The sequence below is a fragment of the Chrysoperla carnea genome, chromosome 1 (assembly GCF_905475395.1).
Source record: "Chrysoperla carnea chromosome 1, inChrCarn1.1, whole genome shotgun sequence".
NCBI lineage: Eukaryota > Metazoa > Arthropoda > Insecta > Neuroptera > Chrysopidae > Chrysoperla > Chrysoperla carnea.
Window position 1 is genome coordinate 93,148,924 of NC_058337.1, and position 11,117 is coordinate 93,160,040.

Sequence of the window (11,117 nt, forward strand, 5' to 3'; positions counted from 1 at the left end):
CGCCATATGTTTGGTTGACATCTTACGTATGTAATTTATTTTATTTATAAATATAATTTCTAATTAATAGTCATGTAATAAATTGAATTAATAAAAACATAAATTACTTAAATACTTGATTTAGAGAAGTTTAATGATAACATGTTATAAAATAGTGATAGTTTTTACATTCATACGAAAACGAAAACTTATACGACGTACATTTAGTGAAGTCTTTAATGATTCCATCTTAGTGTATTCGCTCAAAAATTAGGGACCTCAAAGGGCAACTATTGTGGGGAATAAATTACGAAGAAGAAACGATACAAAATATGCTGTATTGATTTCTGGCCTTGGAAAATCAGCGTTAAAAAATCTTAGGGCAAGGTTTCCTAAATGGACTGAAAGATGAATGCCAACAATTCAAAACCCGTTGCTAAAAGCTGGAAAATCTTTTAATAGGCTTCAGGCTTTTTTTAAAAAAAAATGATAGTGAGTAATGCAACCTAATCCGTAAGATCGGTGCACGTTGGCAGAAATTTTGCCAAAATAACCATAAATACACCACAAGCTGCACTGACACTCAAAGATACTCTCCGAAATGAAAAACGTGATAAAAGACGGGTTAGAAGATATCGACTTGAAAGGAGAAATTATTACAAAAATCCTGGTTTTTGTATACAGACCGTTGGTCGGATCAAAAGCTAAAAATTTTCTCGAGGAAATAACCCAGTTATTAAAGAAAAACAGACATCTGTATTCACTAATGCTTTTGTAACACTTGCAGGATAGGATAGACATCTAGTAGGAGGTAAGGGACTTTGTTAATCAGAAAAAATGGCGATGGTCATGGGAGCACCCAGAGATGTTTTAATTTAATAAGACAGTGAGGCTGCACTTAAATTCATGAAGATGTTTAGTAACATTCTTCTCAATATTCACAATAGTCAAGTATTATTACGCTCCCAGATGGGTTCCCAGTCATAGAAATGTCATACGGTACGTGTATTCGATGAGAATACACGTATCATATAGATATATATCACACTGAAAAGTCATATAGACCAAGAATTGACAGCAGTTGAAACAAGTAATAATGAAATCATGAGAAGCTTGAGAAGAAGAAGAATAGATTAGTCATTTTCTATGTCGTTGTTCTGCTTTGGAGAAGAAAATTTCCAGTAACATTACGAATAGAATACGTAGTGGAAATACTTATTTTTTTCAAAGCATGATTCCTAAAGATTTGGTATGCTTCATTGCAAAGATTCCAAGATGTTAATGGATTTTAATTATTACGCAGCGCATGACCTATACGAACTTCTAAGTGGAGGTCAGAATAATTATTAACTCAGCCATACATAAAAGCATATTCTAACCTAGTAAATCATAACTACAAGCAAAAAGATCTTCAACCTTTCGCGTGAATTTAAATATCAATTAAGAAGTATTATTTATTTGTATTGTTACAAAATATTAATTTAAAAAATCCAAAATACATTTACGTTTAGGTGCCATACCAAAATATGATTCGAATATTATGTTTTGCTAAAATTAAAAATAATAATAATTTTTAATTACCTTTTATTTTTTGTAAATAATTTAATAAATATATTTATTAAGAGATTCAAATTAATTAATTTTTAGGCTAACTTTATATGGTTTGATATCCATTTATTTCAATAATTGTTTTATGAAATAAAGGCGTAAATTTTAATTAGTATCGATCGACATACACATAAAATAAATATATTAATAAATGAATATCTTGAAGGTGTATGTTTTTGTTTTTGATTCGACACACCACAGCATGGCTTCATAATAGTACAATCCATTATAAATATTTTTCTACATAGGGTTGGGAAAAATTTTGAAAAAAGAACTAAACGTAATGACGCGTTACCTCAAAAATTGCAATAATAATTAAATTAATAATACATTTAAAATATTTTAAAAATGATTGGTAAAATATTATTAGCCCTAAACAATGAAAAAATATTATTAATCGTTTTCAGCTCGAAAACAGGTCGAGACTCTGATTTGATACGCCACTAAATAGAATCTCTCCAAAAAACTATTTACAGCCGATTTCCATAGTATATATAAAATTCTTAGCCCCTTTTCGAAATTGTTTTAAATTTAAGTTAAATTACTAGCCCGTATACAATTTCTCAAGCACTTTTAGTTTTGTTGTGGCATAAATGGCGCTCAAATTTAACACAAAAAATTTTAAACGGCCAAGATTGTATAATATTGGAAAATATACTTATATACTTAGGTACTTAGTTTGAAATAAAAAAAAAAATAGTGTGTCCCTGATATTTTACTTAAATTCCGTAAATTAATAATTAAAATGCATATTTCCTTTTAAAGTAATATCAAGGTGAAATCACTTTTTATATCTTTATTTTTTATGGGTAAGAAAATTTCGAAGTAAGACCTTTTGACCAATTACAACTCGAGATGATTAAAACATGTAAGGCATTATGTCCCCTAAACTATTTTCTAATCAAGCTTGAATTTTTGTGTTCAAAGAGCTTTGAACAATTGATTATTATATGATTAAATGGCTAAACACCTCACAACTGAGATTTAATATTTCACAAGTGAATTATAAAAAATATAAAAAACACTCGATACATTTTTCGGGGACGGAACCTTAAACTAGCATTTGAAACATATCTAAGAACACTCTTCATTTAATTACCTATTTCCTAAGAGCTTTCTCCAAACAGAACCGATTTTAAGGATCATGGCCTATTTTTTAGTTGTACCAGGCACTTGAAACATAGCTAAGAACATTTAAGCGATACGATGCCACAGACAGACACAAACACATAGCGGTCAAACTCATAACACCCCCTTCTTTGATCGGGGGTTAAAAATGCTCATAATTACGTTTTTCCCTTTTTAGTTGTGTACTAAAACTTATTTCATTCATGTGCAAATTTTAAAGTGAAAACATATTAAATGCCTATCTATATACATACCTACAGTAGTCACTTTGCTAGCGTATACTCAATGTCACAAAAAATGCTCGTTTTAAAACATTCTAAGGGTTACTATTATAACATAACATATGATGAGTACGCTTAGAATGTTTTAACTGTGGCACTTTTTTTGACAGTGAGTGTACATCCTAGTTGACGCTGCTCTATTTTACACTACCAACTATTTAAATGACAATAAAAGGTTTTGATTAAATTATCATATTTTTAAATAAATCATATTAATTTTTAGTTTTTGAATCCAATGTTCGGATGCTACATATGTTTTGTCCAGCCCTGTAGACATATCGTTTATAATATAGGGCATATAAGTACCTAAAAAAAATGTAATTATATTAAAAATGCTTTTATAAAAAATTAATTTAACTAAAATAGTATGAAATTATTAATTTAAAAAATAAGGTTACATAATTTTTCATTTATGCTATTCACGCCTTATGATTTTGTTAATTACGCATATTTACTATTATAATATACAAACAATGATATTGTACATATATTTAATAAGTACTAAGATTATTTATTATACTTGGGAAATAAATTTAGTTTTTTCGTAATTGATATAAGCTAGTGATATACAATACATTTACTAAGAGACGAGTTAATGAAAATATAGCTATAGCCATTTTCCGTTTCGATGGCATGTGGTGGCCAGCTTAATGGTAATTTAAGTTTGAAATTTATATTAAAGAAGCAAAAAACAGCAATTGACTGAGTTAATTGTTGAAATGATATATAGAAAGTATTGAATACCAGTGCGAAAAGTTTAAAAACCACCATAATTATGGCGGCCTTTCGGTTGTTAAATCGAACCGTGATGCCTTCCTTTGCATAGAAAAATATAACATACGTTGTTTAGTCGTTTCTTATCTTCGTATGACAGTGTTGATCACGAAAAAATGTTTCAAACAAATGTTATTTATAAGGAACATTTTTTATATTTAAAACTTTTGTTTTATCTCTAAGGGTTTACAAGATCCAATTGACCTATGTTGCACATTTACGAACCCAAACTCACTTTCTACGTCTTGAGCTCGCTATAAAAATTTCGGCTTGATACATCTTTTCGTTTTTGCGTTAGCATGATGACAGGCGGGCCGATGAACAGACAAACGAAAATGGACTACCGGAATGCCTATACCAAAATTTTGTTCGTAGCATCAATATTTTTAATCGTTACAAACTTGGAACTAAAGTTCGTATACCTTGATATATTTTTCATGGATATAGGGTATAAATATTGAGTATTTAAATACCTTTCTAAATATATGTCGCTACGCTGCTGTTCTTAAACTAAAACAAATTTAAGTTAATTTAAAAAATTTTTTTGTTAACCGTTAAGTTAATCGCAGTGTTATAATGGATGCATTTTATTCTGGGCGCGAAGATGTTATAATGGGTGCATTTTATCCTGAAAATTTCATTTTTTAATAAATATTTACGATTCATTTTTTACATATTCCGGCTATTTCGGAAACAGCAGGAAAAATAATACATGAACGTGTTTTATACATAATCATTCAAAAACGACGTGAATGCTCCACAAACGGAATTTAACTGTTGCGGTAGTAAAAGTTTTTTTGGTTTATCATAGCTAGAATTTTTCCCTTGCACCTATATCAATAACTAACATTTAATTCTAGTTGTATAAATTTAGGTATTGCCGTTGTCATTTATCCGCCCCTTTCACACTTTGACATTCCTAATGAAAAACTGTATTTTTGAAAATTAGTACGGCTGGTTCCCAAACTGTGAACATATTCATAATAATATTAATTATTACAGTTAAAAAATATTTATACAAAATTGTACTTAGGCAAAAACTTTCTTTTCTTTCTTGGTCTATAAATTTATAAATCTTTATTTGTTTTTAAAAGTTTATACAACTGAAAGTAAATATAGGAATAAATAAATTATAAATAAATAATTTATGTAAATAAATATTTTTGTAATAAATAAGAAAAACCACAAAATCAGTGCATACATGCATACCAACCAATTTTATATTGCAAGCATTCCCGTTATAATAAGGTCACGACTTAGGGTTGTATTTCTTATCGAAATACAATCTAAATTATTTCAAGAAAGTGCACAGTTTTATTAAACCTATCTAGAGGATTTTTCAGAATGTAACAATTTCATTTCAGACTAGCAGATACCCGCCCGTTTTGCTGGGCAATTTCTCCTTCAAAAACAAAGACTATCACGTTATAGCCCTCACTTATCCTCCCTTTTGTTCATAATTTTAGAGATTTAAATTTTTTGGTGTGGAACTGTAACTTTTTTGAAAATGAAGTTTTGCCAATGATACTCGCTGACATTGTAACTTTTTATAGGTCCAATCATTAATTTAGTCTGATTTTTATACTTTTTTGGATCAAAATTACCCCATCAACCGAGTTTCTTCAAATTCAAAAATAAATGTTTTTTTTTTTGCGTTTCTCTCGATTTTTAAAAAAGGTTACCTCTTAAAAAAATTGAAAAAAATCGATAAAACTCAGTTTATAAGGTAATTTTGGCCCATAAAATACAAAAATTGTGTGCATTTGATGACTGGTCGAATAGTTTTTGAGATAAGTGCTAAAATCGATCCAGATATGGTGATATCTCAGAAACTCTGCATCCAATCATTAAATTAACCTGATTTTTATACTTTTTGAATCAAAATTACTCCATCCACTGAGTTTCATCAAATTCCAAAACAAAAATTTTTTGCGTTTTCTCGATTTTTACAAAGGAGTACCCCTTACAAAAATTGAAAAAAATCGAGAATTTTTTAATCTCCAATTTCGATAAAACTCAGTTTATAAGGTAAAACTCAGTTATATCTCCATTATATACTCCATCATTATACTCGGTATATCTCCAGCGTGTTATACAATGAAAAAAGTCTATAATTTAAATAGTGTTTAGAATTTTTTCTGGTGCTCATATATTTATTCGTAATTAATCGTAAAAAATTAATAAAATAATTGTGTTAATTGATTTATACTAAGTACTATAAGTTTCCCCATACAAATTAAATTATTTCCGTAATAATACTGCCCATATTTAAAAAAAAAAGAGAATTATTTTTTATAGTTTGAAGTTCTTAAATTATCTACTTCTGATGCTAGCTTTGTTTTACACCCGAAAAATAGGGAGGTTTTTAATAATATTATTCATAACTTGTCCTATTTTTAAATCCATTTCTTTGATTGTACTTACATAAACAAATAAACAAAACTTTCACTTTTCTTTGTTCCTAATCAGTTCAAACTGTCATGAAAAATTATGTTAATAATAAATTATAATAGTTTTTGATATAGGGATAATAAAATAAAAAAACTAAAAACCCGACTGCACTAAATAAAATCTGAAAAGAAAGAAACAAGTCAAGTAGTTTAAATAGCGACATTATTGGGAAGATTCGAATCGGTTTAGATTTTAATGGACCCCAACTGTTTAAATCGCTATATAAACTACTGGACTTGTTTCTTTTTTTTCTGATTTTATTTAGCTTAGCCGGGTTTTTAATTTTTGTAATTATTAGAAATAATCCCTTTTAATTTCCTTTATTTTGATACCCTACTCGATAAGTTTTTTAAATTTCTTTTTTATTTACGTATTACTATTTTGATTTGTTATTTCAAAAACGTATATAAAAACACTTGGGTTTTTGAGACAAATATAATGAGGCCTTAAATGTTGAAATCCATTGAGCCGTTTGGAATTTTTCGAGGTAATAAAGAAATTTACAAACAAATATACATACATAATTACAAGATACCTACGTGCGAAAAACATAACCACCCCTTGACAGTCGGGTAAAAGTTGCATTAGTAAATGTAGGTTAAGAGTATGTTTTGATTTTTGATATTATACATATTCAATAAAAGTTAAACGTACCTACATTATTTACTTTTTTTTTGGTCATGCTTTAATAAACACGACAATGAATAAATAAAAATATTAACATCACATGTAATTTTAAAATTAATCAAAATATTTACTTTAATAATTTTGTGAGTGATTTGTAATGAAATAATAAAGGTCAGAAAAACTTAGATAAGGAAAAACAACGAACGAAAAATGTTTTTTTTCAAGAAATTTTCTTGCATAGGTATTCATATACATAAATACTATAAGAAGAGGTGAACTGTTTCGAATTCGACATCAAATGTTTAGTTGAGTTTAGTCAAATGTTTAGTAGAAATGTTAATTTAATCTGTTGCTTTTTTACATGAATTACTGAAGTCCTGAATAATTTTTCGACCGACCGGGCGCTCATTATTCTTGTAGGACGTCTTTATGACGAGCTTGAAACATTTTGTATTTGTGGAAATTATCAAAACTGCCAAGTTTTCATTCATGATGGCTAGCATATTCATTTAATGAAATGCACTTTTAAGTTAATAAAAAATACTACCACGACCCGTGCAGAATTCTGGAATGCGATACCCGTGGCTAAAAACAGGCTAAAGGTAAATGGTATAAAAAAGCAATACTAATTTACTATCTTTTTATTTATAGGCAATTTTATTACATATGTGATATATAAATTACATAATGAACAAAATCTCTTTATATTAATTCTCTAACCTGATTTTTCTTAAGCGGTACATTTTTAGACCGTGAGTCTATTTTAGGCATTAGCCGATACGATATGTTTTAAAATGTTAAATCATGGAATGTGATAATGGAATAAGACCAAGAGTCGAACCCAGGTCTTTTGGATTTATGCCAACTGCCTTTATCATCTAAGCCATATATACTTTAGGCATAGTGTGTAATTTTTTCAAATCAACGAATTTTTATTTTCGTTTATTAGTCATAATCAACGTATTTATTTATTATTTTTGTTTGTTTATACTAAATTTTGTATACGTTTAGTAAAGTACTTTCTATACATTTATCTCAACTTTACAAATACAAAACTTACGTAGCCGTCGAAATTTATATACCTTAAACAACCATAATACACTAACGTTTACACCTCGAACAAGTACAGAAATAAACAAAGCAGTGATAATCATCATTATTAGAATAAATTATTATAAAAAAGAGACTACTATAGATAATAAGTAAAGTACTCGTGTACTTCATAAAACATAAGACAAAGCCTTCACCCACTGAAATAGGTAATCATTGTACCTAAGTATTATGTTTTCATTAAATAACAAAAGGGCGTGTTTCTTTAAATACAAATTATTAGTTGTCAAAATACAATGATTTAAAAACAAAAGTATTCAATTCTAATACATATTAGAAACAACAAGCTCAAAATCATTATAATATTGACCTTAACCAATCAATATAATCTTATTTTGTTATAAAGGTAGTATAGCATTGGGAAGGTTCATATAGTTAACCACTTTTCTTTATAATTTAACCAAAAGACCATAGTTAGTAAAGAGAAAATAAAATTAGAGTTTTTTAATGACATCCTTAAAGAGATATAAAGTTATGCAAAAAGTCACTATTAGGCTTGTCTTTGTTACATTTTACAGGAAATGGTTTATTTATGAAAAATTGGCAAGAGCTTAGGTTTTTGTCGATTTATTAAGATGTCAAGAGAATGTGATTTTAACTATTTTATGAACAATATATTTAAACTAAGTTCCCCAATAATTTTTAGATTTAAAGAATATCTGAAATAATTAACCATAATTTATCGTAGTTAAATTTTTGTGTTGAAACTGTTTCCAATGATTAAAATAACAATTTTAAAATAAACGATGACAGGCAAGTGATCTTCTATATTGAGCAAAAGGGTTGAAAATTTATCTTTTCATATTTCGTTTCAAGAAAACCGAAAAATAAATTTCATACAAATATCTAATTGATGTGGTAATTATATTACATCGACAAGAGTTTGTAGGATACAAAAACTATTAAGTAAAGTGACAGTTAGAATTTTTTTATTAGATATTTACAGAAGTATAAAAATTTCATCAAACTCAGCAGTATTTACAAGTACCTATATAACAAAATTATCACAAATAGTGTACAATAATTTAAAATTAGCTTGGAAGATTTAAACAGATCAGTCATTGGCATCTTAATGTGCTCCATAGGCACCATAAGCTCCATATCCATAGCCTAAGCCGGCACCTAAGCCATAGCCATGGGCTAATGGGGCTGGTGCATGGTGTACTGTTGGTCCAACTTTCTTGACTACTGCGTTGAAACCATTGTGGTCATCGGCTGTGTAGTCTACTACACGTACTGAACCGTCTGGTTCAACCAAAGAATATTGTCCTTTGACTACATCACCATCACGTACTTCTGATTGAGATTTTACATCACCAGTATGGGCGTCCTTAACTCCATAATTGTAGGAGTATTTTGGATATGCCTGAATTGAATACAAACTATTAATATAAATTGTGCAAGATGTTTATTAAAGATTAAAAGGATAGTTAGCTTCAAAGAATTATCATAGTAAGAAAATTTTTCGTCTTTGAAATTCGATAGAATTAAAAAAATCCATAATATTAAGTGCAGTTATCCAACAAAATTTTATAAGTGTATTAATTTTGAAATATTATGGTATTCAGTTGATTAAGATGCCATTATATCAGTCAACTTAATCAAATAAGCATGTTTCATTTATAAGTTAACAAGAGTTAACAATGCCAATAATTGGGCTACTTACATAATAATCTAAACCATGACCAGCCGCTCCTGCATATCCTAAACCACCATATCCAGCGCCGGCATAACCCAAGCCCGCTGCACCATATCCTAAACCAGCAGCTCCATATCCTAAACCAATAGCTCCATAACCTAATCCATATCCAGGTGCAATACCAGCTGATGCCATTGCACTAAGTGCTAAGGTGCAAAGAGCTGCCTGTAAATCACACAAAACAAAAATCCGTTAACAAATCACTGATTTTAAATCCTGCCGTTTAATTATTTTTAGTTTATGTCTTACAATAAAGAATGCCATTGTTAGGTTGTAGGGTTGTTTTGTCTGTTTGAACTAATCAACTAATTTAATTTAACTAATGATTGTAAATAATAAGTCAATGATATTTATACTAAAACTTGAAAAAGGTGTTTTGGGGGAGAAATATTTGTAAATATTAAAAAAATAATCAAGTCATGCATATTTATAAAAATTTTATGAAATATATTTTGTATTAATATATATTTTTACATATACAGCTAAGCAATCGGAAATCGTTTTATTAGGACAATTCTCTGTTTTTAGTAACAAAAGCAACGTAGACTGCATAAGAATCAAAAAGATCGATATTGTGCACGGGAAAAGGTCTTTCAGTTATACATTATTATGCGACTTGACAAAATAATATTTCTTTTAAGACCTGACAATAGATAAGGCAATTGTTATTACAAAAATGGGGCACGTGGAATACCTGATTTTTTTTGACGTCAACAAAATTTATAATCATAACACCATCGAAATGAGACCGACGACATTACGAAAGTTCTGACTTATATATTTATTGTTTACGGGTATACACGACATTTTCAAATAAAATTGCATTAATAAGATGATCTATAAGGAAGGATTTTTGAAAATTTGACTATTGTGAACAAGGAGATGAATGAATACATGATAATCAATCAACTGATAAAATACTTAAACGATTTTAAAAATTATTTCACCTATAGAAAATAAAGTTATCAGCGAGTAATATGTTTTGTATTTTATTTTCAAAGACGTACGTATATACGTTCATGTTCATTTTTTTCTGATCGATATCGCGAGAAGTCAAATGCCATCGACTACGTTGAGATGTCGATCGTCGATCGAAACGTATTAACGGCAATATGATCTGAAAAAATTCATAACATTCGGTCGAGTCCTTTCGATTCGGTCGAGTATTTATTTAATTTAATTTTTTATAACTATTTATTATGCTGAGAAGTTATACGTGTGGATCTCACGGGTCAATTTGATTCTATTTGTAAGTTAATTTTTTCCAATTTTCTACATTTAAGGATATAAGTTTGTTGTAACTCTCAAAATACTTATTTTAGAACCTATTTTAAGTAACATTTATCCAAATCAACTCCCGAAGTATCTTGTGGACAAAAAAATGCGACAAATATATCTGTTGTACAACAAAGTGTTGCATTTTTTCGTTCACAAGATACATTACGTGGATTTACGGACAC

At 28.7% G+C, this 11,117-nt stretch overlaps 1 protein-coding gene across 1 annotated transcript; it reads right to left on the reverse strand.

Moving 5' to 3' along the window:
- Positions 1-8,877: 8,877 nt before the first annotated feature.
- Positions 8,878-9,968, reverse strand: LOC123305260 (cuticle protein 19-like). Its single transcript, XM_044886925.1, has 3 exons — positions 9,907-9,968; positions 9,625-9,822; positions 8,878-9,324 (listed from the first exon to the last, which is right to left on the reverse strand). The coding sequence occupies exons 1-3, from the start codon at positions 9,919-9,921 to the stop codon at positions 9,028-9,030; spliced, it is 510 nt and encodes a 169-aa protein (XP_044742860.1). The 5' UTR covers positions 9,922-9,968; the 3' UTR covers positions 8,878-9,027.
- Positions 9,969-11,117: the final 1,149 nt, after the last annotated feature.

Excerpts from the sequence above, each read along its gene's own strand:
- LOC123305260 (XM_044886925.1), bottom strand. Across the intron at positions 9,325-9,624 it reads GTCATGGTTTAGATTATTAT|GCATATCCAAAATACTCCTA; the intron begins GTAAGTAGCCCA and ends TATTCAATTCAG.